The 26,530-nt window shown below is 45.0% G+C and overlaps 2 protein-coding genes across 2 annotated transcripts; one reads left to right on the top strand and one right to left on the bottom strand.

Annotated features, from left to right (window-relative positions):
- Positions 1-1,379: 1,379 nt before the first annotated feature.
- On the bottom strand, positions 1,380-8,079 carry THAP1 (THAP domain containing 1). The gene is made up of 3 exons (XM_054284912.1): positions 7,897-8,079; positions 7,353-7,548; positions 1,380-3,372 (listed from the first exon to the last, which is right to left on the bottom strand). Exons 1-3 carry the CDS (start codon positions 7,965-7,967, stop codon positions 2,905-2,907), a joined length of 735 nt encoding a protein of 244 aa, XP_054140887.1. The 5' UTR covers positions 7,968-8,079; the 3' UTR covers positions 1,380-2,904.
- Positions 8,054-24,097, top strand: LOC128945634 (collagen alpha-1(I) chain-like). The gene is made up of 2 exons (XM_054289403.1): positions 8,054-8,779; positions 10,950-24,097. The coding sequence occupies exons 1-2, from the start codon at positions 8,054-8,056 to the stop codon at positions 12,642-12,644; spliced, it is 2,421 nt and encodes an 806-aa protein (XP_054145378.1). The 3' UTR covers positions 12,645-24,097.
- The last annotated feature ends 2,433 nt before the right edge of the window (positions 24,098-26,530 follow it).

Below are 26,530 nucleotides of genomic sequence, written 5' to 3' on the forward strand. Positions count from 1 at the left end.
CCCAAAAGGAGAGGAAATTTTAACACACACTAGTGGAACATATTGTGCTTATTAGCTAGAATTATTTTCCTAGCCTCACCAGAGAGCCTTCATCTTCTCTTTCTATACTGCTACTACAGAAGAGAGGCTGTGAAAGAGTGAGGGACAGGGTGCAGTGCATAAAGTCAATTGCTAAAAGAGAATCAGTTGATTCTGTACCAGTCCCCACTTCACAGCTCTGTGGTACTGAGAGCCCTCATATGTCAACTGAAGTCCACACTTAGCCCAGACATGACTACATCAGGAGTTAACACGACTTTTTTTTTTTGCAAGGAAAAAAAATAGCTGCTGCAGGAGAAATTCAAGCATGTTATCACAATAGGCTGCATCTCTTCTTAGTAATTTCATCTGCTAAGAGGAAAGGAAGACAACTGCAGTCCCCTCTTCAGCATATTAATTCTGAAACTGTCCAGACAAGGAATAATCAATCCTCTCAAAAGAAGAAACATTTTTGAGTCAGCTGTTAAATCAACTTCACCAATGCAAACAGCTTAAAGACACAAGGACTCTGCGCACCAACCACATATCAGCCATCTACCACTGTACCTAAAATTTAACTTGCAGACTTAGTTTTGTTCGGCTGCTTCCCTGAAGGGTTATCAAGTTAAAACACCCAAAGGAAGGGCCCAACAAACACAGCAGCCAGAGCATAAGAGGGGGGGGAAACGGGGAAGCATGGCCCAGGTGGAAGGAAATGGTGCTGAACATTCAGAGTAGGAAGCTACCCATGTATTTTCAGAAGAAGCTGACATAATGCTCATTGCATCCAGAGGAGAGGATTTATTTCTCCTCATGCCCTGCTTTGGGCCCTGTCTTTAACCTGTATCAGGTGTGGTACTATTGCTGCCTCTGCTGCCTCTCCACTAAAGCTAAACCTGCTGCTTTAGTGAGCTGAAAGTGCCACACAGAAGGGTGCAGCCAGCACCTCAGTCACTTCCAGAGAACTGGAGGACATGAGAAGGGTGGTGGTGAGAGTACACAACCAAGTGTTGGGGCGCAGAGCTGGGTGGCAGGGGGTGCAGTATTGCAGTAATGAACTGTGCTTCAGAAAGTCTCACTTGAAATTCCTGCAGAGTAAGAAGAGAGGGTTTTCTGCAGAGAAAACAGACACAATCTGCTATCTGGCACACATAGCAACAGTTTTTTAAACGTCTTTTCCTTGTCACTTTTGAATTTTACCAATTTTAAACACTAAGTGTAACAGCAGCAAGGCTTGGGAGCCCAAACTCTAAACAAGGAAACTAGCAGAAAATAAAAATTTAAAATGTCAAGACAATTTTGGAAAAATCCTGGGAAAAGAGAAGAGAGAGTAATTAAAAATCTAACACATCGTTTGCTTTTCAAATTTTTAATTAGGTATAATAAATGTACACAAAAGGAAGCATTGGCATTTTTGTTCATTTTAAGTGTATGAAATGGTAGGGAAAATAGACACATGGCATGAGTGAGGTCAGAAGTATCAAGACTGGTTTGAAATATTTCAAAATGTCATGCTAACAGGATATTAAGGGAAGCTTTTAAAGCCATCATGAACAAGGCTTGTTTAACATCAGAGCTAGAACCCTCACCACAAACAAGTTTGACACAGACTCAGAAAAGCAAATTTCCTCATGTCTTGTACATCAAGGAATTTCAGCTGTGAAGCCTGCATTAGGGTTAGCCATTTTATCTCGTTTTCAATGAGTTTGTTGACTAAATAAATTTTTAGAAAGTAAGTGCAATCTGCTGCACTACTTTGTCATGCTAAATTTACTAGAAATAGTCTTAATAAGGCTGAAGAAGAGGCAGCAGCATTTGAGATATTATAAACCAGTCTAGCACCAAGCAACTCCAAAGTCTAGTTCCCTATCTGCCCTTTGGTGGATGCCCTTTGGGGAGTGAAAAAAAGGAAATAAAACCACTGTATACTGCAAAGCCATAAAAGTCTGACTCCCTGGATGAAGAACAAACTTACTTCATTTCCTGAAGCTACACATGTTGACAGGCGAGTTAATTTCAAAACCAAGGACAACACTCTACCAGTTACAGTGTTAATGGGAAGATGAGCCTACAACATACTGGGACTGTATGTTACCAGTGTCCTTTTGCAAGCAGTCACTGTAAACAGTCTTAATCCTCCTGCCAACAGTAACATACATGTTCAGTTCAGCCCTGCACTTCAGGATTATTTTTAAGTGCCCTCAAAACAAAAGCTGCTTCTACGGGTCTTGTTAGCTATGCTAATGAATTCTCCTCATTGGCCTCAAAACACTCGTGTTGAACAGTTACTCCAAAAGAAGAGGTTCATTTACATACCTCACCCAAAGGGATCCAGGAATTACTTTTTGCAGTTCTTCAAATGCATAGCAAACTGAAGTTGGAAGTTTTCCCAGACTGAAATGTGCATCTTAGCTATCTTTCTGCAGCACTTGCAGATGTTAGCTGACCTAATTCTGTTCTTTCTAAAATCAGTGAAAACTACCTACTGGGGATTACCAAAGCCAACATTAGAAATCTTGACAAAGCACTAGGTGTACAACCACCTAAACTTCACTCTCACCCAGATTCAGTTCCCAGCCCCTGTAAGCATGAGACAGACATTGTAAAAAAAGTAAATTCCTATGTCTCTTCAATCTTGTGTCCTTTCCTTCTGGAAGCAATTAATATTTTGTAAATTCATTGCATATTCTAATTCTGAGATACTTGCATCTTCAATATATTAAAAGTATATCAAACTGAAATGACAATAAAGAAAAAATATTATCTTATTTGTATGACTGCTTAATTACTGTTTTAGAATTCTGGAAAGTCTTACAGAATTAGAAAGAATTTAATTTTTAAACTAAATTTATTGGCCTACCAAAGTGAAAACTATGTTCGTGACTCCTAGGCAGGTACTTCTACGACTTCAAAATAGTCATTAGGCAGAATCACATAGCCTTTTCCTGCCAATATGTCTTTTTCTTTCTGAAACTGAACAATCTCTCTTAGTTTCTCAATTTGTCTTTCCTGACGCCGGCACCGCTGTTGCGCGGTCTTGAGCTTCTTGCGCAGTTTTTCAACCTGCTCCTCCAGCTGTTGAATCCTTTTCCGCTGATGGACTGTATCCTCAACGGTGTAGTTATGATCACAAAAAACAGCAAGATTGCTGGGGGTCTGAAGAGGGGGCATCAATAATCCAATACTGGGATCTACAAATCTGGCATCTATTTGAGACAAATGAAAAGAAGGAGTTGATGGAGACTGTGGTAGTACTGGAGCTGCTGGTGGTGGTGGTGGTGGTGGAGGCGGTGGTGGCGGTGGCAGTGGAGGAGGCGGCAGTGGATCTTCTGGCTGCTCTGCAAATTCTTCAGACTAGAAAGACCAAGACAAAAAATGTACATTTTCATGCTTAACATTGTTTACAACACAACTCCCTTATTACAGCCCCAGAATAACCTAAACAACCAGGATTTAAACAAATAAAATAAATTTCAAAGACACAATTTTCAAAACTGGCAAACGTTTCTGGGCCTTCTCTGTCTGGCTTCTCAACTGGACATATTTTTAACCAGCTTCATTTTAAGGGCTTTTTGAAACTCAAGCCCTTATGTCTAAATAGGTTTTTTTAATTACCTAAGAAGCAAGAACACAGCCTACAGTTCCATAAAACAGAGTTCAGATGATCTAGCAACTCACTGCTGCCATCCCATCCCCCTTTGTCCCTCCTCCTTTCTGCTGCATCATACCACTACATAATTGAACCGACCAGCTAATCTAATCAAAAACACATCAGAAGCGGACAATCTGCTGCTGAGGTAGAACGAGGGCTAACTACTGAGCAGGCTGACACAGCAGAGAGATAGACACAGTAAGACCAGTCTTCTCAACAAGTGGGAGAGACTCTAACAGGTTTTGGGCTGCAGCATAAGGGTTTGGTTAAAAGAGACATCATGAACCAAAATAAACAGCTCTTCAACAGCAAAGCAGCCATCTCATCCTTGGTATTTACTTTTTGTTCAAATATAATTGCTAAAATGACAGAAAGCTATTTGATCTCAAACTATCACTGCATAAATTTTCTGTCCATTATTAAACATCAAAGCATTGCAACAAAAGGTACGACATACACCTGCCTTGATATGTGGAAAATGTGAAAATCATACATTTATGGAATGGTTTAGGTTGGAAGGGACCTTAAAGATCATCCAGTATCAACACCTCTCTGCCATGGGCAGGGACACCTTTCACTAGACCACATTACCCATGCAACCATTGAACACTTCTGGGGATAGGGCATACACAGCTTCTCTGGGCAACCTGTTCCAGTGCCTCACCACCCTCACAGTGGAGCATTTTTACCTAATATCTAATCTAAACATGCCCTCCTACAGCTTAAGGCCATACCCTCTTGGCCTGTCACTACCTGCCCTTATAAAAAGGTCCCTTTCCAGACTTCTTGTACGCCTCCTTTAGATTCTGGAAAGTTGCTATGAGGTCTCCACACCACTTTCTCTTCTCCAGGCTGAACATCCCCAGCTTTTTCAGTCTGTTTCTCTAAGACGGGTTCTCCATCCCGCTTGTCATCTTCCTGGCCTCCTCTGGACCCACTCCAACAGTTCCATGTCCTCCCTGTGCTGGGAGCCCAGAGCTGGATGCAGGTTCCAGATGGGCTCTCCCCAGAGCAGAGCAGAGCAGAGGGGCAGAATCCCCTCCCTGCCCTGCTGCCCACGCTGCTCTGGATGCAGCCCAGGACACGTTTGGCTCTCTGGGCTGAGAGCTCACACTGCCAGGTAATGTTAAGAAACAGGACTACATAGCTGGCAGATGGAATGGACTGGGGAGAAGCACAGTCCTCCCTTTTGGCAGCAGCCAAATATCAATTGGCTCAACTCCACTGCAGGGTTTTTTTGCATATAAAACTGCAGGTTTTGTCACATTGCTCTTGATAGGTCCACTTGTACAGGTCAGGACAACACAGATTCATTTGAGTATAGGCCAGAGCAGAGAATCAGATTTTTTTCTTCCCCAAAAGAATCCAGTATAATTAAAAAATTATTCTGTGTACATATTGATTGAAAAAGCACTGTTGAAACCAAAGGGCTTTTGCATATTGCCTATTGAAAAGAAAGCTTAAAACATTCTCAGTAAAAGAGGCACTGAAAAAATTTTCTACCTACCCACCTGTTGCCAACACTATTAGTACAAAGAAAAGCATAAGGACTGGGAAAACCTTGGTTTTAAGAACAGCCATTGATTTTAAGAACAGCCAACAGTCCTCACTATCAAAATATCAAGCTCATCAGATCTGAACATTGTATCATTAACTTCACTGACTTAAGATACAAGCAAGATAGATGTGTGGGTGTCTACCTGTCCCCGACACAAACTACAGCACTTGGCAGACAGTAACTGAAAAGGCAGTTTGGTGATTGGTATTGAAGAAAAGATTGGCATTAAAGGGAAGTTTAATATGCACTCAAATATAACTGATCACATGAAAGTACAAAATCAGCCAACTACCAGTCTTATTTCTCGTTTATAAAAAACTGCTGCTGTTAGCATACCTAATTCACATATGAATATTGTAAAGAGCTTGACCCTATCAGCTGTCACTATCAAATTTTTCTACTAAAAAAACCCTACAAGGCAAAGGTAGAGCTAGCAAAAAGAAACTCATTCTTGCTAGAAACAAAAGCAAAAATCAGATCACTGCCGGACTGCTGAATTCACAGAGACTTCTATTTGAAGCTATAGAGCATATGCTACCTCTATATACAAATTATTATTGTCATAACATATCACAGAGAACAGATCTTTGGTATCTCTGTGACATCATCAATGACTTCTAACTATTTCTTCTAGTCAACAAATACTTCTTCTAAGACATAAGTAAAGAAAAAGTTACAAATTACATAGTGTGAAAGATAAAAATCTGTATTTCAAAATCCAGTGGATTCAACTCCAAAACAACCACAATTATTCTTTGTAATTACGTTGTTACTTGAAGATATGTGGCAGTTTATTCAAAAAGTGCCATGGAACAAATAAAAATAGAACTGAATCCTTCAGAATTAAAAGGCACTCACTCTTCTGTGTTTTTGTAGATCCAGGTATGGCAGCGAAATTGGGAACGTGGCTCACTACTAATCCTGCTGCACCAACAGTACTTTTGCAGACTACCCTATACACCCATTCAGTTTTCAGACTGTAAAAAAATTTGCAAGTAGTTTACACACAACAAAGAAAATGTGTATTTCACAGATAAGCAAGGAAGTGTAATCAAACAAAAAACACAACCATATTTCCCTGTAACTTGTCTGTCTCCTTGTTTGCATTCTTTTTATATTCTCTTCTGTGTTAGTAGCCACTTTTCATTTTTCAAATGTGTAGCCTTTTTATTTCTGCAGCACTCCAATATTGTATATAAAGAGAAAAACTGAACAAGAAAAAGTCTGGGTTTTCTTCTGTGCACTTCATCCCATTTAAGTCTTTTGCCCCCCAGACCTACTCCAGCTACCGCTGTCTCCTTTACCACTTTCTCTACGGCAAAGTAGTAAGAGATCAAATATTTTATATCCTTTAAAGGAGTTTAAAATCTATCTTTTCCATTCTTGTCTTGAAGTTATTACATCAAGAAGTAAGAACTCATAAGTAACTTGCATCTCACAGTAAATTGTTCTAGTGGCACAGTGAAGGGAATACCTCACTCAGAAGACTATCATCAGAAGTCAGGGACCAGTATGGCTTTTGAAAACAATGTTAAGGCAAGACAGAAATGCTCTCAGGACAGACAGATAGAGGTACAGGTACGGTTCTGCCACTCATTTTAACTTTGCAAAGCCAAAGCGCAGAGCTCTCTTAAAGAGGCCAGTTAAGTTTCACAGTTAACATCCACTGCATTTTCAATGCTGGCAGTAGCCATCAGCCATGGGAAGAGAGTAAGTGTCATTTGCAAGCATTAATGAAGGCTCTCTCAGACTCTGAATATGCAAGAATTGCTGTGGAACAGTTTAACGACAGGGTAATACCTTCTTACTTTGTTGCCATTCCATTTAATCAGCACATGGATGCTGAATTAAATAGACACATGAGCAGGTGAAAGCCAGTGCCTGCCTGTACAACACTTTGTGCTCCAAAGCCTCAGAGAGCCTCAGAGAAAACAAGCACAGCTGTTGCAGGTATTTTGAGTCATCACAGTCCTCCTGGTCACCTCAGGGATACAGGCTCAGCGTCCTGCCGGCCTTCATCCTTCCCAGCCTGCATCCTCTCCCTGCTCACTGCCCTGCCACTCTGCAACCAGTGACATGCACAACACGTTCTGGCACCTGCAGCCATGGGTGCTTTGGGTTTACCTTTTCACCGGGTTCAGTGTAACAGAAAATTGTGGGCACAGCATTCTCTTTTAGGAGCTTGTTATTGCATTCCCTCTTAAAGCAATCGGGGGTAAAGTGTTCTGAGCAAATGCTGCTGTACTTGGTCGGCTTGAAGTTTTTCCTCTTAACAGCAGCTTCCCACTTCTTGCAAAGATCGGGTCTTGTAAGAGGGAACCTGCAAGCAAGAGGCACTTTCAGCTTTTCTGGAAAGCTTTATAACCGGAGTCAAAACCTTCCTGACCCGCATGGGGGGTGGGGGGGATGAGGTTTCAGCCCGCTCTCGCTCTGCACCAGGCGGCTCAGAGGGTCTCGTCCCTCGGCTTTCCCCAGGGAGAGGCCAGGAGGAGCGGGCGAACAGACACAACCCTCTGTCTCTCTGTCTGTCTGTCTGTCTGTCCGTCCGTCCGTCCGTCGGTGCCCGCACGCGCTCCCTCCCCCGCGGCTCCCCGCGATCCTCGCGCGCGCGGTCCCGCGTTGGCCCCGCCCCCCGGCGCGACCCGCCCCGGCGCCCGCGCGCGCTCACTTGTGGAAGGAGATGGGCTTCTCTTTGTCGTATCGGTTCCGGCAGCGGTAGGCGGAACAGGACTGCACCATCCCGCCCAACCCCACGCCCGCCGCGGGGCGGCCTTCGTGGGGACGGACGAGCCGGCGGGACGCTGCGAACTCACCGCCGGGGGCCCATGCTTCCCCCGCCTCCCGCGGTCCCCCCCCGCGCCCGTGGCCCTACGGAGAGGGACGGGAACGGGACGCGCGGCCTCTCCCAACTCCAAGATGGCGGCGCCAGCTTCAACGAAACCTCTCGCGGTAGCGGCGCGCACCACGCTCCGCCCATTGGGCGCGTCGGCGCGCAGCGTGCGGGCGGGGCCTTGTTCATCAGGCTCGCCAATCCGGCCGCCTCCTGTCCCCTGCTCCACCCCCTTTTCGGGCCCGTGCTCCGCCCACACCGCACCCACAGCTGGGCCCGTGCTCCGCCCACGGTCCGCACCCACAGCTGGGCAGAGCCTCCCACACCCCACACCCACAGTGCTGCCCACATTCCCCACCCACAGCTGCGCACAGCGGCCCACACCCCGCACCCACAGTGCTGCCTACGCCCCGCACCCACAGCTGGGCAGAGCCGCTCCCCTCCACACCCCTCACCCACAGCTGGGCACAGCGGCCCACACCCCGCACCCACAGCGCCGCCCACGGCCCGCACCCACAGCTGGGCAACGCCTCCGACCCCGGGACTGAGGGCTGCGCTACGGCCCTTCCTTCACCGAGGGAAGCCCGTCAGGGCCTCCTCCGGCCGCGCCATGCCCGAAGTCCTGGCCGGGGATGGTTGTCCCAGCCGGCAGACAGGGGTGCGGTCGGACGGACGAGTGTGCACAACGCGGCTGTCACTGGGACAGGAAGAACCTGGCGCTGTGAGCCCCGCGGGAGGTTCTGACTTTCTTCGGGGAGAAAAAAAAAAAAAAAATTAAAAATAAATGAGGAGCGGGGGAAAGGCAAAAGAAAACAACGGGAAGACCACATTGCCATAACACACAGTTGCATTAAGGACGTGTAAAACAACTCCGTGTTACTCACCTAAACGTAGTTTGCAGGTACATCAGCAAACAGTAGATACATCTCTCAACAAATCGATTTTTTGTTACAAATAAGTTTATTTCGAGCAGCGTCGACATGTTCCCATTCTGTGGGCTCACTCTGCATTTGATCAACAACTAAAACCGTCCTACACAAGTGACAGTTTTTGTATAGGAATGACAAGGTAACCCACCCTTAGGGTCGCCCCAATCAAGTGTAACATTATATCTAGAAATTCACTGACAATGACCCCAGTACCAAGTGAGCCTCTATGGCTTTTTCTCTGACCCTACAAAGATCATAATTTTCTCCTCAGCCTACTTTCCCCCTCTACACTTTCTTTGTGAGGGAAAGAAAAGAAGGTTTATTTGCCTTAGCTTGGTGGCTATGGTTTCTCTTCCTGGACAGCTCTCTTTGCCCAGCTGATGGAAGGTACCAGTCACTGCCATTTGCTTGTCCAGGAATATGACAGAAAAGCCTGTACAGCAGCTTCAGCAATACCTCCACAAAGCCACTCGCATGAGCTGTTGTCAGTACTCAGTGTTGGCTGAGCGCTGTTAGCTCTGCTCCCTCTCCTGCTAGGTCAGCCAAGAGACAAGGAAACCAAAATAAGCTCTTTCTAGCACTACCTTCCTCACCAAGAAAAACATGCTTACTCCTCTCCTTTCCATGTGAATGCCTCTGTCCCTGACCTTTGCCTGCTGACTTTCTTCTCCCTCACATCCTCCTGCTGCCAGTTTTCTGGGCAGCAATTCTGCCACAGCCTCAGGGACCAGAAGGGCTAGGCTGTCCAATGGCAAGATGAGCTAGAGGTGACCAAAGCCAAAGCCCAGGCTCATCAGCCTGGACAGAGTCCTGCAGCACAAGAGCTGGGCAGACACTAATGGACACACCCACACAAGGTGAAGCGATGAACCAGGTACAAGGTCCGCCCAGGTAATTCAGGTAGGAGCAGCAGGAGATGGTGCCAGTAACAGAACTGGAAACACAGGTCCAAGGTTCACCCGGGAGATGGAGCGGAAGAGAGTGACACCTGTGACACAGCCAGGCAGGGACTGAAGGTGTGCTGGGCTGTGTTGAACAGGAACTCTTGCACCATATGTGAGAGTTGGGGGCCCCAAAATACTTGAGTCAAGGTCATCAAGGCCTTAGTCAGTGCACCTAGACTCCAGTTCTCCTATGGACCTGAAGAGAGATTCTGAGTCAAAGTCCTGCACTTGATACCACTGTCCATCTCCTCCTCCACTGCTGGTTTTGGAATGAACCTAGGCACAGCATGGCCATATAGATCGTGACGCTAAGAGCAGAACTCAGCAACTTCACTAGACACTGTGAGAAGAGGCACATGTCTTGATACATAGGAAGTAAATGCCTGGGGAGAAAGCATGAAAGCATGAGTACGTTGCAGAAGGTGACACCTAACTGAGGGGGTCCATCACAGATGAAGACATCTGGTGAATGTGTAGATGAGTCACTGAGACCATCAGTCACCAAGCTGATTTTAAAGACTTAAAGGAGAGTGTTCAGTAGCTCTGTCAGGATCACATAGGTATCCTGAAGCAAGAGGGATTTATAAAGGACTGTATGGAAAGAAATTTCCTCATCCTGTAAGAATTTCACAAACTTGGAGAAGGGCAGAGGGAGTTGTCTTGACTAAAGATAAAAAATAAATACAACCCCTAAACTGAAATATTCACATTTCAGTAATTTTGAAAATATTGGAAATATGTCTAGGATGTTTCAAATCCTTTTTCTTAACTTCCTCCTCCCCCCAGGAAAAAAAGGCCACATCAAATTCACGTCCATCTTCTGAGTGACTTTTAGTTTGACTAGTTGGCGTGTTTCCTGACGGCCAAGCACTTCCTGTAAGACTTCCCAGCACCGTGTTGTTGAGAATCATTAGTCCTCGACACCTGCACTATCCTGTGCCCATCCATCACAGACTGAACGCACCAGCACCTGCCCCAGCAGCCGCCACGCGATGCTCTTGCTCGCTTTCCTCCTGAGGACTCCCGGTCCCCGGGCCGGAGTGATGGCCCCGAGAAAACCCCCCCCGTTCCCGGACGAAGGCCCCAGCACTGCCTTCTTTCCCACACCGCACTCGCGGGGCGAGTTTCCGAGAGGGAGGAGCAGCGCGGGTTCCCCACGGACACCCCACCGGGAAGCCGTTCCGCGCAAGCCCGGCGGGCGGGGGAAGGAGCGGGCGGGGGGGACCGGCGGCGGCGGCGGCAGCAGGGAGGCGGCGACGGCGGGGCGGGCAGCGGGCCCGGGGCGTGGCGCGGGTCCGGCGGCGCCGGGAGGCGGCTCAGTCCCCGCTGCCAGCCGAGGGCGGCCGGCCCCGCGGAGCAGCCGCCCAGCCCGGCCCGCCCCGCGCCGGAGCCGCCGCCGGCCGGCGAGGGCGGCAGCATGAGCGGCGGGCGTAGCGGGCGATCCGCCGTGAAGATGGAGGCGCCGTTCTACCCCGAGGAAGGACTGGAGCTGTTGCCCGACTTCGTGCCGCTGCCGGGTTTCGGTACCGCCGGCGGACCTGGAGCCGATGCGGCGGCGGGGCAGAAGCTGCTGCTGGGCGCCGGGAAGAAGCGGGACCTGCCGGCTGCCGCCCCCGCGCCGCTCCCGGGGCCCTTCGCCCTTCGCCCGCCTGCCGGCGCCCGCGGCAGCGCGGCGGCTCTGCGCTTGCTGCCGCCGCCGCCCGCCGCCACCGCCGCCCCGCCGCCCACCGCGGGCTCCGCGGAGACGGGGAGCAGCGGCGGGGCGGCGGCGGCCCGCGGCGGCCCGGAGGCCGCGCTGGGGTCGGCTGCAGAGCTGCCGCTGCTGAAGCTGCCACCGGCCGCCGACCTGGAGCAGCTGCTGATCCAGGGGGGCGCGGGTCTGGGCGCGGGCAGCCCGGGGCCGACGGCGCCCGGGGCGGGGAGCGGCGGGGCGGCGGCGGCGGGGCCGTTCCTGTACCGGCAGCCGGTGACGCAGGAACAGGAGGGTTTCGCCGACGGCTTCGTCAAGGCCCTGGCTGACCTGCACAAGCAGAACCAGCTCCTGACGGCGCCGCCGCCGCTCTCCGCGCCGGGACCCTGCTGCACCGCCCGCCCGGGGCCACCGGGAGCCCCCGCCGCTGCCGCCGCCGACCCTCCGGCCGTCTACACCAACCTGAGCGGCTTCAACCCCGCGGGGCCGCTGAGCCCCTCGGGCAGCGCCTACCCCTCCGCCTCCGCCCCGCCACCGCCGCCGGGCCTGGCCTTCGGAGCCGCGGGTCTGGGGAGCGGCCGGCTGCCGCCGGCGCGGTCCCTGGAGGAGCCGCAGACGGTGCCCGAGGTGCCGCCGTCGGCGGGCGGGGAGGGTGGCAGCAGCGCGCCGACGCCGCCGTCGCTGTCGCCGCTGGACGCGGAGAGCCAGGAGCGGCTGAAGGCAGAGCGCAAGCGGCTGCGAAACCGCATCGCCGCCTCCAAGTGTCGCCGGCGGAAGCTGGAGCGCATCGCCCGGCTGGAGGAGAAGGTGAAGGCGCTCAAGGGTCAGAACGCCGAGCTGGCCGCCACCGCCAACCTCCTCCGCGCCCAGGTCACCCAGCTGCAGGGTCGCGTCCGCAGCCACCTCTCCTCTGGCTGCCACATCAACGCCGCCGGGCATCCTCCTCCTCCTCACGCCGCCGCCCAGCCGCGGGAGACTCCCCCCGAGGCGGCCGCCGCCGCGCCGGAGACCAGCGCCTGCTGAGGAGGGACACCCCGCCGGCCCCGGCCCCAAGCCCGCCCGGGGGCACCGCGGGGCCAAGGTGCGCGCCTGCTGCCGCCCTTCTGCTATTATTATTTTTTTTAATATTAATTATTATTATTATTATTATTATTTATTTGTGCCCGGAGAAGGCGGTTTTTTTGCGGGAGCCGGGTGTTGCTAAGCGTTTCCCGAGTTCTGTCCGTGTCGCATTCAGCAGCGAGGGTCTCCGTGGGTGGTTCTGGGGCAGGTGGTTGTTAATTTTTCAGTGAAGTACTTGAGGTCTGTAGAGATTTCCGAAAATAAGAAAATTACTGTTTACAGAAAGATTCAACTTTATTTTCATGGGGGATATAAAACGTGTGTTTCCTAATACACCTTACTGAACTGTATAGCAATGGATAAGCTTTTCAAACGTAAAGAAAAATAGCCAGAATCGTACCTTTTGAAAAGATGTGCGTGTATATATATATTTAAAATATAATATGGCTATGTATATTTTCTTGGTATTGATAAAGAACCTTTTTTAAAATACTGTCTTTCTCTAGAGCTTTAATTTGCCATTGAGAGTTAAGACAGCTGTGTGGGTGCTCTTGCACTTACATGGCTTTGATTTTCAAATCGAACCCTGGAGGGACTGATTTTTGTTGTAAATCTTAAAGCAGATTGAAATGCATTGCTGACTCAGTCATAGGAAAATAGTTTTCTAAACCTGTATGCTCCATATTTCTTGTGCCAGTGCAAACTTGGGGCATTGACAGTTATTTATTGAAACTTGAACACTTTTTGGATGTTGCCTAGACCTTATTTTTCTAGATAACACGTTAGCAGAGAAAATGGTTACTTTGGCAAAAAGAGCTTTACTTTTTTTTTTCCTTCACTGTGTACATTCCAGTAGTGCGTGCTCTTTCCACAGTATAGTAACAATTCAGTGCTATACAGAAAAGGGCTCAGATTTGGGGTGGGTTAGCTGTAAAGGTGATAATTCCATTGTATTCTGTCTGAATAAATCACAGAAATATTATGGAGAACTAGATTTATTTTTCAGTAGAAATCTGTGTATCTTGCTTCTTGGTCTACTTTGTTCTAAAGAAACTTTCTGCAATACTCTAGAGACAGAGTCAATGCTAGAATGTGAAGTGTTTTTCTGGTTGGGAAGATTCGGTGTGATTTATTTCTTTGTCGAGAATTTACTAGTAGAAGAGTATAGCAAAGGAACTATTTCTTCTGATTAGACATAATCCTCAATAAGTTTTTGAAAGCTTTAGGTCCCTTGCTCGGTGCCACTGCCTTCCATGCTTCTGCTGCACCTGTGTATTTTGAGCCTAGCCGCTAGCGCAGCGCTGCCGAGCCCTGTGGCAATGGTGCGGTGGGAAGGGTCTGTGGGTGTGTGACGGTCACCTCGCCAGAAGCCCCTCTGTGCGGAGCCGCGGGCCGGCCCTGCCGCTGGGGGAGGGCACGGCTTCTCCTGAGCAGATCCAGCTGCAGTGTGGGGCCCTCTTCCCTCGCTGAAACTGTGCTAAAAACTCTGCTTGAACTCAGAGGCAAATCTTTCATGGGGATATGTGTCTGTGCCAGCTGGTGAAAAGGGGTAATCGTATGAGGAGCCAAGAGGGCATAGACATCTCTCTGTGTACAGATCTGTTAGAGCCTCTCAGGAGCTGGTAAACATCTCTTACCTCTTCTGAAGGCTACAGCTGAAATCCAGTTAGAATGGGATAGACTCACAGTTTTTCATGCTTTTATTGGGGATATGTGAGTGCTATCTGTTCAGAAAGTTGAGCTGCAGCAATCAAGTGTATGAGCTTTTCCTTTTAGTGCAGTCTTTCCTGGCACGTGTATGAAGTTATATGAGAATGCGTAGTTACGCTGTTACTGTAGCTGAGATGGCTCCGAGGATATTTCTTTTCTTAATGCATATGCAAATTAGGTAGAAGCCATATTAATCATTGTGTAACTGTTTGATCATGTCACCAGAGCCTTTTTGGTGGTTGAAATGATTGCCTGTAACAGTACATTCTGCTGTTAGAATTACTAATGAGCAGATTAAAAAAATTTTGATCTTAACACAGGTTCAAAGACTTCTTAGGGGCATTCTGAACCATACTGCATACAATCTGTAGCACTGCCTGTTACATAATAACTGGGTGGAAAATGTTTTTTTTTTCCTTTGGTAGTCATCCTTCTGCAAAGATGCTGCAAGTCTGGAGAAACTGATAAAAAACATCTTTTCCCCCACACTTAACACTTTTCCCTAGTGAGAAAGGTAAAGCTGCCTGGTAGGTGTGAGATACTTTACTGCATATGTAATGAGGTGGGGATTTTTTAGGGAATCCTGGAATCCTGGAAAAAAATCATAAGAATTTTTGGGTGAGCACCTCTATTTTGGTCCTTGTCTTTCTAAATGAGTGTGAGTATAGGGCTAGGTAAAGATCTTGTGGTAGAACACAGGAAAACGATAAATGCAGCTGTGCAATACTTCTTTGCTTACTTTGTAATTTCTGCTCATAATAAATTAGCAATATCCAAGCAACATGGGGGATCCATAAGGCATGGGAAATCACTGCAGTTCCCCTTCCCAGGCATGGGCAAGGCTCTAGTGGGCTATAGTCTAGCAGGGTTATAATGAGCTCTCCCTTTCCAGTATGGTAATGTTAAAGCTGAAAATCACCCCACATTACCTCACTTGAGCTTGAACTTTCTGCAAGAGCAGTCTCACACCCAGCATCTCAAAGACCTCATGTGGTAACTTCTTTGATAGCCTGCTTTCTGTTCTAGCTGACATCTGTTCAGTGGTAGAAGTGGTGACAGGCCATCTCTCACACCGTGATGACTGATGAGAGATTACTAGTGAGGCTGGCAGCTCCAGCTCTCTGCCAGAGGCTACTGTTCTTGTAGTGGATTTGTCCAAAAGAAATGTGTTTTCTGTAGAGTGATCAGTTACCTTCATAAATGCCTTTTTTATCTGGCATTTAGGCTGAGAAACAGGATCTAACAGTGACATGACCAAAATTTGAGAATAGTGTTGGGGTGGTTGGATTTTTTTTCCTGCTTGGACTGGTTCTGCTAGAGGTTGCTGCATTTTTTGCAGGTATTTGAGTGGAAAGCCAAAGCACCTAACACTTTAAACCAATATAAAAAGACTCAGGAGTATTTACCTGCTGCAGCTGTCAGACTTGATTGTTCCTGTCTTCTAAAACGTCTCAATACTCTGGCCTTTAGCCCTGCAGTGTTCCTAAACCTTTAAATATGGCTTCTCTATTTTGTCTGCCTTTTTTTCTTCAGTTTGTTTTTAAACATATGTGTCTTTTAGGTTTTTTGATTTTCTGCCAAAAACTTTGGTCACTGTGAGACATTAAAAGATAGATACTGGGTAAAAAATTTTCAGACTGTTTATATGATTTGCATTCATGTAGCTCCTTTTCAGTAACTCCAAGCAAACTGGCTGTGTGTTACTGTAAGGAAAAAAAAAAAGAAAACTACCAAAACCCCTCAAAAACAAAACTCAAAAAAAGCAAACAAAAAAAATTTAAATCCCAAAATAAAAGTTATGTTCACTGTTAGCTCAGTGCTTTTTAGCATTTTTCTTCATTCTTCAAAACTACCATGCTTTATTATACTTGTGCATGCTATTTTCTAGTCTTTGCAAAGACTCATGCTGCCTGGCTTGATTGGCAGGCTACCCTCATGTCCTTCCAATCTGGTTTTCAGTCCAGATGTGAACCCGTGACAAACATCCCTCTTTGCTTCTTTGCCCCACGTGTAATCTGCTCTGGAGACTAAATAGTCTCCTCCCTTGTCTGTTTTGTTTGCTGGATGCTTGCTCCTGTGCATATTGTTTTTTGCCCAGCAATTTTTAAATGTACTTGAACCAGTATCTTTGTTTAGATGTGAAGTGCCTTCTTATTTAGGTGCTACAGCAAAAGGGTTCGATTCATATTTGGATATGATTTATTTGACTTGTTACCAGATCTTTTCTGTCTTGGGAAATAGGAGGGGGAATGTTTTCAGTAAGAGAAGACTTGTTCACTCCTTCCTTGGGCAGAGAGTGGAGCCCTCATCAGATCTGGCTCTGCTTGGTGTGAGTGCAAGAAAGCCACTCTGATAACACTGACTCAAATGATGCCATTGCTATGAAAGTTAATTGGTTTGGTCTGCAGTGTAGTGAAGTCTGTTGGAATCACAAGGTCTCCAAACAAGTTCAAGTAGCTGGTGAGTTGTTCTTAAAACTTAATGTGATTCCAGGTTGAGCCCATTTGGTGTGTTTGAAGAGCCTTTCCAAAAGCAAATACTTTGCATACTTTGAGAATCATAGGTGTTTGGACATAAGTCCTTATCATGGCGAGGAGCGATTTTGGTGGTGATGGTCATGTTTTCTGTTGTAAGACTTTGATGGTCTTCCAAAAGGTAAATATCTCGACATATCTTGACTCTTGACTGTATGTCAGTAGTCACTACTGACTATCATGCTCTATTTGAGATCAAGGGTGGCTCTATGACAGTTCTCTGTCATCTTGGTTTGTATATGTATCTTTACAGAAGAAGGAGTCATGAGGCATCCTTTATTCCTTTAAATATCTGATTGACTCTCTGTTTCACCTTCGACAAAGGAGTGACCTCCCCAGGTTAAACCCTGAGGCATTCTGCGGCTGTTAAAGTGGAAATTGATTTGGCAACTAATTTTTAATCAGTTATATAAGTAATTGATGGTTCCCAAAATACTGAATAGTATTGTTTGATAGTGTCTGAAGTACAGGTGCATGCCAGGTCTGAATTACTAGTTGTGCTGAAAAAAAACATCTTGGCTGCCCTAACTGGCGTCTTAACTGTTTGAATCTAGCAGCTTCTTAGAGAAAATTTTCCTATATCTGAGATTAATATGCAAGAGGAAAAAACCCATCTGCTTGTTACATAGGTCATTCTTTGATGCATTTTATGTGTCCTGCTTCTGGAGTGCAAGTTAAAAAAGGAAAAGCAATGAGTAACATTTTCATTTATTCATATGTGCAGCTGTAACTGCTGCTGGATAATTTTGCTCTTTTCTTACTTGATTCTCCAAGTTTCTATGTTTAGCAAGTAGACAAATTGGAGCATGACATATCTGCATACATATTTGATTAGTACAAAATCACTTCCATTTTTCCAGTTTTTTGTTTGAAGTTTTACTGTAAGAATGAGTATTGAAGAGTTCTTATCCTGTTTTGATGCTTGGTCACTTCTTTTGATCAGTAGTGACTGCTGTAGTGACTCTGTAGTCACTGCTCATCTTCCAGCAGAGGTGGACAGTAAAGTCTGTCAGGGATTCACCTCTTTCAGTATTTGGCAAGACCTGTATCAGCAGAAAAAATCTTGGACAGAAAGCTTTCACAGTGCATAGTAATCCTGCAAATGTTAACTCATCCCTCTCACACCACAGTCACTTGCATCAGGGTTTAGTGTATCTGATGAAGAATGATAAATGTTCTTGTAACAAAGGGCAGAATCTGAAGTTTGTAAGAGCCTTGTTAATCTTGCCGCACATGGTGCAACTTCACTATGAAGATGTTGAATTAAATCTGAATATATGGAGACTCAGGCCTTTAAGGTAAATTATGGGGGACAAGAGGTCTTAGTAATTCATGATTACTCCTCTCCAGTGTTTCAGAGATCTGTCTCTTTTTATCCTATGAAGTGTCTTGCAGCTGTTTGTGCTGTGAAACTTCTCTCTTCATAACGACTCAGTAGCTTGGAGGCGGGACAGAAGCAACTTCTCCATGAACTGGTCATGTGTGACAAGCTAAATGTAGGTTTCTGAGAAATGCTGCAACAGTGAGTGCACAGTGGAGAACCTGCTGTTGTTTGTGTGTTGCTAAGAGTCTAGAAATGTATTCACATAAATCATAATGAGACTAGCTTCCCAAGGTACCATCCTGTTGCCTTGCTTCGGGCATTGATCCTTGCTGTTTGCCTTAGTCTGGGAGAACTTTTTCCTAAGCTATTGCATACCTGAAGGCTTACTTTCTGCATCACCATAGTCACAAACCAGATCTCTGCTTGGATGTTGAAACAGTTGGCTTCAAATGGTCAGTCAGAATGCCTTGCTCTAGTTGTCTTTGAAGCATCCCACTGGGGAAACAGTGGTGGGGAAGAAGGAAACCAATGTAGGATCTGTATCTTCACACCAGTGCTGTGTATTGAAATGCAACTTTCAGTTGAGTAGTCTTGACAAAAGTATGTTACCGATGTAAAAACTCTGAATCTTGATCTTGTGTCTGCAGGGGGCATGAGTTCTTGTGCTGGAGTCCTGCTTGTGCGGTATCCTCTCAAGTCAGTGAGGACTAACTGAAGAAACAGCAAATCCAGCCTTTATGAACTAATTCTTCTGAAGCACAGATACCTGGAAACGCATGTCGAGGTGTTGTGTGTAGACACCAGCATGCATAGAGAAGGGGATGGCCAAAGGAAGGAACTGGGATTTCCGTAGCTGCAACAGTACACAGTGGGGTTTTTCATATGCTTTTGTTGTGGTCAGATTCTTCCAGAAGAAGACTAAGCTGCATTTCCCTGTGTGATCACAAGGTGATTTTTTAGATTTCCAGTCAAATTGGAGGACTGTCAAGCTTTGCAATGCTAAATTAACACAAAAAGAGAACTTTGAAGTCACATTTAGCCTTAATGTTATCTGAAATGCTGCAGTTCATGTGTAGTCGTTTACTACAAGGTTAAATGATGATTATCATAAATAATGTTTTAAAGTAGTCACCCTAAATAATGGCTTACGTGATGTTTGCTTTTTTGTCTCTGCCCATAGCATAGCTAGCTGTAAATTGAGCTTTGCTTTCAATTTCTAATACTAGTAACAAACAGGGTCTGCAATAGTTTGAGGAGTAAATGTTCTGGTTAAATGTTTTGACTAAAGAATGACCATTTCTGTAGGAATGCTTTGAAGTGATGGTTGGGTTTGAAGCCTTGCTGACATGGAGATAATAGATATGACCAGTTCACTGTGCACTAATACACTGCTAGATTCTGATATTTAGCACACTGCTCATAAAACTTACTACTACTGTTACTGGTTAAGAACCAAGTGTGGGTGGAATTGTAAGTCACCTAAATAGCATCCATGCAGCCTTAGAGAGCTGTCTTGCTGGATGGAGATCAGTAACAGACTCCCATCCCATACAAAGGGGAAGAGAAAGATCATTGGTTGCAGTCTCTGTTTTGGTTTTGCAAGTTCAATTACTTTTTTAGGTTGAGTCCTGTTTTACTATTATCTCAAAATTTATTTGAATAAATTTGAAAACCTTTCTAATAACTACCTTGAAGTGTGTCTTGCAACTGTTCAATTTCAATCAGTGGTTGTCCAATTGTGGTATTACTTCTGTCATAGATGAAGAAAGCTGAAGCTGTTAAGAGTCAGGCTTCTCACTGCATCCCTGTTCTTAAACAATAGTCTGAAGAGGTGAAAAATCATGACCAATAGCTTGAACTCTTAGGAGTTGTTTGATACCATTTTCTTGTCCTCTTCAGAGAGCTTCCCACTGCCCCAAGGGATGTGTCCCTCCTGTCTCATATGGAAAATTGACCTTTAAGAACTAACTGTTTTAAACTAACTAACTAACTGACTAACTAAAGTATTCTGGTACATGCTGAGTAATTTGAAAGATAGCATACTGGACTTGACAATCTTTCCTACACCTCTGTTTCATAAATCCTCAGATTTTCTTGTAAAGCAGGACACAAGCAATGGAGTAGTGTCAAATAAAGTTAGTATGCTGTTCCAGAGAATTAATTTTGGATAGTCTCCTTCTTTTTCCCTAGTAACAGCTATGGAAAGAGAGCAGTAGAAGATACTGATATATAACTTGCTGTTCTTCACAAGTAGAGACAGAGTTTGAATTCTTGGATTTTTCCAACTTTTACCATTCTGTCTTTTAACTTCCTTCATGGGAGGGTGACAGAATTAGTGAGGAAGTACTATTAGGGAGTTAAATGTTCTTGTTATATCTAATGTCGCCTAAGTTATGGCCATAAGTAGCTAGGACACCTATTTATGGTCTGCAAGATGACACCTTCAGAATAGAGATTCCTAAAATGCTGTCAAAGTGTTTTTATCAATCCAAACAATTTTGTGCCAGTTACTAAAATGGTATTGTAGATCATTGTGATTTTTGACAGTCTTTGTGTGCACCCTATAAGTGAAATAATCATACAAACTGGTATGTCCACATGGTATGATACCAGTTTCCCAGCAGGCCAATAGTGTCTAATAAAGTTTACTTCTTTATTCCTTTCCCCCCTTGTAGTAGTTAGAGATGATGGTTGAAGTTAGCAGCACCAGGAAAGAGAAAAAAAATTGAATCAAAGGGAAAAATAACACTTATCTCTGAAACAGTATTTAATGGTAGTATATGTTGTATGTTTAAGTAGCAGATAATTAGGACTGCTCTTCAGAATGCTTTTAAACTTACTTTGTTTTGTTATTACTGCATAAGTGTCTTCTAAATGTCTCTTCTTTAGAAACTGTGCCCCTGCCTGTTTGGCCTGATGACTAGTGATTTCACACTTACCCTTATTTATTTAAAGCCATGGCAACCACCATGCTGAAATGTCATCAAGTAAAGCCCAGGTCTGCATGCTGACTGGTGATGCAAAGATCTGCTCTCTAATAAAATGCAGCCCATGAAGGACGAGCTCCAAAAGGCAGCTACGCCCTGTCTTCAAGCATTTGCTCTAATTTCAAGGCTTTGCCATGTGGTGTTGCTCAATGTGCAGCAAAACAAGTTCTTGCGAGCCCCTTGAGCATTCCTCCACGTGTAACAGATTAAATATTCAGGATTTGTTAGCTCTCCCACATGCCCCCCAAGGAAAAAAAAACAAACCAAAATCAACAGAATCAAACCCAAACCCTTAAAAAAAAGGTCCAACACAAGTATATATTGGAGAATTGTTTTGCTTTGTTGCAAAGTGCTGTTAATTACAGAGATGCTTAGTGAAGTTCTGACATGTGAGCCATCAATCTAAACACTCCCACCAGTGATTTTGCTTTGGTTGTGCTTTGCTACTTGTACAAGACAAAGGGAAGGGAGTAAATGTTGCAATATAGTATTGTGCAATTCCTGACTTTTAAATAGAAAATGATAGGCAAGTCTGCATAGTCTTGCACACCAAAATTTAGCCACTGATTTTTGTCACTCCCACTCTTCCTAATCAGGAATACTGACTTCTTAAGGACAACAAGAGAGAAGGGGGAGAAGGGTAGAGAGATTAAAGAGGTGGCAGTACCAGGAGTATCTTGCTGTGAAGGGCCTTGAGCCTCCATGGCCTTAAAATTCAATCTGTAAGGTTACCTCTATTTTATGATATCTGAAGGTAATTCTTAGACTCCCAGTGCAGCATCTTACCAGGAAAGGCAGCTGGGTCTGTATTGCTGAATAAGTCTTTTGGTGAAGTAGCTCTTCAGCTTTCTGTGTTTTTCCATCTGTGAAGTTGTAGCACAATCTTCCAGGGCAGTTTCTCTTTCCTGTAGTGTTTCATCTAAAGTTGGCTTGTTTTTCCTGCAGTTTCTGCCTACACTGAAAAATCTTTCTGAGGTTTGGGGAACCACATGTGTGCCCTCACTGTGTGGTGTTTGTGATGGCTAATCTTGTATGACTTAAAAGAGATCCCCTTGGAAAGGAGTAGCTCCAGTTAGGTGCAGACCAGGAAAGATTAAATTAATCATTCTTCGTGCAGTATGTCTTTCTGTCAATTCAACAGAGGAACTAACTCCCATCAGATAAAGGACAGGTCTTGGGCAATAGGACCCAGCTTTGAAAGCCCTTGGTGGTTTCTGGTTCTTGCTGAGCTTCTGTGATGCAGAAAACTCTTAATGGTCTGCATTACTATAATCACAATACCTTGCAATGTCATGGGCTGGGCTGCTGGTAGTATTACTGGGATTCATGCAACATGCTGATTAACAGAATAAGGGGTTTCCTGGAAAGGGCAAGAATCCCCCCCTGCTGTGTCACCACCAGTATATCCAAGCTCTCTTTCTGTCCAAAAGAGGTGTGAGCAAACTGCTGCTTCCTACAGTTCTTCAGTCCAAGCTGGTTCTTCATAGGCCTTCAGGCACGGCACTAAAACTTTCTCCTTCAGGGTAGCTCTTCAAAATCAAAGGTGGAAGCAGAGCAGTTCAAACTGAGCTTTGCTCTTCCAGCAGCTTACATGCAACTAGTTGGTGGGTGGGTGTCTGTCTACATCCTTTCTTGGGTGTTTTTAAACGTTGGGCTTATGTGTACCTTCTTATTCTGCCTTACTAAATTAGCTGGCACAGAGGAAGCCTCTGAGAAACCCTTTAAAAATCCCTGCTTTTGGTAGAATTTTATAAAATTGCAGCATGTGAATAGATTAAAAAACCCCAATGAAACAAAAAAACCAAATGAAACAAAACAAAACAAAACCAGAAATGAAAAACAAAAAAACCCACACAAAAGCAACCTAGAACAGACAATGAAACAAATAACTCTGTATGGATATAATGGACCTGATTGATTTTGCGAAGTCTTCAAACAGGTATGCTGACAAGGGCTTTGCACACAGATGGAGATAAGAGTGAAACAAAATTGAGTAGCTACTTATTTGCTGGATTTGGTCAGGAGAGATTTTAAAGGACACTTCTGAGACCTTTTTTCTGATGCGGTGATTTTTTTAAATGTAAACAAGCTACAGGGCTTAACAACTGAGGATTATGTCCATTGTAATTTTTTACATTACTTTTACTAACTGTATTATATTCAAAATACTTATTTCTCAGATAAAGTGGACAATACTAGTGGGCATCTTGCACTTGATTAAATGTAAAACATTTTCTTAATTTAGTGATGTGTTTAGGAGAAGACTGTAACTTTCTGAATATACAACAGTGATAACTGTGTTTACAATAATTTTAAAATTCCTACTGTTCAGTGGTAGCCAACTTGTTTGAGAATTGAAAGTAAGGCATACTGCAATTGGCAATCTTGGAAAAATTAACTCAATGCTGCTACCACTAAATACTGTGGGATGGATACCGTGGGTTTAAATGGCAGCAGGATTGTATTCCAAGCCTCTGTCTTAAGTACTTAATGACTAAAAGGCGACTTGCCTTGTGCTCATTTATGTATCCCTGTGTGTAGTATATCAGTTAGAAATCTGTTATTGATTGATTTGTAACATTAGAACCTTTATGGAGATCACAGTGGGGTTTTTGTTTGTTTTTGTTTGTGAGCAGACACTTAGACATTTTGGAATGTATAACATTGATCCTTGTGCTGGAATTGTTTACATGCAAAAATGTATTTATGATTTTTTGCAAACTGCAATGTGCAATTTTGTACATGTGTTTTAAACTACAGAGTTTATAAGGAAGATATTGTATGTACAGTACTTGGACATGAGTATTATTTCTTTGATATAAATATCTAGAGGAAAATTAAAATTGCTTTATATTCATATTTTTGGCTATGTTTTTTTATTATTTCAGTGAGAAATTTAAAAGTCAACTTAAAGCATAGTGATTTGGACTTTTTTTAAAAAGTACTTTTAAATTTTGCTTGATACACTGCTGCCTTTGACTGTGTCATACTCAAGTGCAAGGAGAGATTAATTTCTTCTTGTAGAAATGTTGCTCTTTGGGATAACTTCCCTATATACATGTGTGTGTGTGTGTGTGTGTATATTCCCTATACATATGAGTGCAGTTGCAGCACATAAATTAAGCTTTTATAAAGAGCAAAAGAGGAGAAGAAACAGTCCAGCTCTGATGATATCAGATTTCAGGCCCTTGCTAAGAAAAGCTGACTGGAGTCACCAGCACTGTGGGATGGGTCTCCAGTTACCCATGTCTTGACCTGTGTGGTTCAACAGAACAAGTGACAGTAAAACGTTTTGCAAATGTAACTGTTCTGAACCACATCTGGAGTAAATCTGGAGTAAATCTGTTGAAATGAGGAGTTTCTTTTTCTTTCCTGTGATCAGTGTTCTTATGCACATTGATACACCTTGACATATTCTGAAGGAGAGCTACTCGGTAAACATCCGCACGTGCTGCAAACACTTCTGAGGTCCCAGCTGAAAGCTCCGTGCTTCCCGGGCTGGGAAGGCAGCGCTGCCTTCTGGACACCTCCTTTGGAGCGAGTGACGCTGGGCAGAGAGAGCGCCAAGCCCCACCAAGAGTGCTCCGAGGATGCCAAACCCAAGCGGGAGCTGAGAAACGCGGCAGGGCCGGTGGCTCCGGCTGTGCCAGCTCACACGCCAGCACGCTGCTGGACCATGTCTGGTCTCTGGAGTGCGTGGGTTCCAGGTCTGGCACTGAAGGAATAGTAGAGGGAATGTTTTTTTCTGGTTTAAAATGTGAATGCTAGGATTTCAGAGGCCTGACAAAGCTGGGGGAGCGGAGGGGAAGGAAGCGATAAGCACACTGTCATTGGAGCTGTTTTGTGTTGGCACTTAGGTTTATGACCACATAATCAATTTGGTGTAGGATTACTGTGACATCTAAATGTGAACCATGCCTCATTCACTGCTCTGGGAGTTTTAATCTCCACGTTGTGCATGGCTTCAGGCTGTGTTTCACACAGGCTAGTTAGGCCATTCCTTGCAGATTTCCACTAAAGACAGATTTCTTCATGGGAAGAAAGCACTGTAGCACTGTTGCAATAATCTTCATGCTTTCCAAATTAATTGCAGTGGGGAAGTAGAATAACAAAATGGTGCCTGCCTTTAATGCTTTGATAGATGTTTGAGGGTACTGTTAATTTTCTATGTCAGTTTGAACTGAAGAGCATAGGGAAAGTGTTTTGAATATGTGATATACGAGTCTACTTGATCCCTTTAAGCTTTGAGTTCCTCTAGTTCTGAGTGCCCCAGAATGGTGCCTTCAGAAGTGCTCATGAATGAGACAGTTGAGACTAATTGAGCTTTATTATCCAGAGGGTGTGGAATAAAAGTAGGTGTTTTACACTGGTTGAATAACCTGCAGGATTGTGTTCAGGTTTTCTTTTTCTTCTGAGAATGTCCCTTTCTTCTCCCTCTCTGTCTTGGGGTTCCTTGCAAGAGTGAAACAGATATGGCTCTTGCACAAAACCACAGTTCTAACATAGAACAGGAACTCGAAATTTATTCCTGGGCCCCACACATCTTCCAGACTAAGGGAGCCAAAGGCCCATTGGTGCTCTTGCAGCCTATTGTTTCTTTTCCTTCAGCCAGAGTAACTGAGGTTTGGCATAGGCCGTTCAGGAAGATCTGACAGCTTCATCACTTCCCTGAAGTCAAATAGTAGGTGGCACAAAAAAGCTGTGAACTTCTCTCACTTGTCCTGATGTGAGCTGGTTACTTTCTGTTTCACCTATGCTGCATTAATGTAATTTCTAAGTTTTCCCTTTTTCTGGTGTGGCATAATTAAGTGGAAGATATGACACGCAAGTTGCATTGGGTTTCCCCCTACCAACTGTAAATTAGGTCATGAAGTGTAAATTACAAGCCTTGGGCAGATGTTTCTGAACCATTCTGCCAAATCTGAAATTTGTGCTGTCGTCATTCTTGCTGCAACTCTCAAATGTCAGCCCCAGAAAGACCCAGCTGCAGGGTAGGTAGCGAGTTAATGACTGTAACTGATGGATTCATCAGTTCCAGGAGGTGATTGGATGGATGTCAGCCTGTGGCCAGAAAGTTGGGTAGGGCTGGAGACCTGATTCCTGAGATTCCAAATTGCAAAGGCCAGTCACAAGGTACCGTGGATACATGTAATGCCCCATGATATGACTGCTATGCGTAATGCATTGTAATGGTTGAGTTCTGGGGGCTGTCTCAAAGCTCATTCTTCAGGTATCCAGTTACCCAGACCAGGAGATGCAGAAGAAGACAAATGGGGTAACCAGAGCATATAA

Source organism: Melozone crissalis, unplaced genomic scaffold, assembly GCF_028551555.1.
Source record: "Melozone crissalis strain CALT ecotype California unplaced genomic scaffold, PUWL_Pcris_2 ptg000005l_1, whole genome shotgun sequence".
In the NCBI taxonomy this organism is placed as follows: domain Eukaryota; kingdom Metazoa; phylum Chordata; class Aves; order Passeriformes; family Passerellidae; genus Melozone; species Melozone crissalis.

Excerpts from the sequence above, each read along its gene's own strand:
- THAP1 (XM_054284912.1), bottom strand. The coding sequence starts at position 7,967 with ATGGTGCAGTCCTGTTCCGCCTACCGCTGCCGGAACCGATACGACAAA. Across the intron at positions 7,549-7,896 it reads AAGCCCATCTCCTTCCACAA|GTTCCCTCTTACAAGACCCG; the intron begins GTGAGCGCGCGC and ends TCTTGCTTGCAG. Across the intron at positions 3,373-7,352 it reads ACACTGAACCCGGTGAAAAG|TCTGAAGAATTTGCAGAGCA; the intron begins GTAAACCCAAAG and ends TGGTCTTTCTAG.
- LOC128945634 (XM_054289403.1), top strand. The coding sequence starts at position 8,054 with ATGCTTCCCCCGCCTCCCGCGGTCCCCCCCCGCGCCCGTGGCCCTACG. Across the intron at positions 8,780-10,949 it reads GACAGGAAGAACCTGGCGCT|GACTCCCGGTCCCCGGGCCG; the intron begins GTGAGCCCCGCG and ends TTTCCTCCTGAG.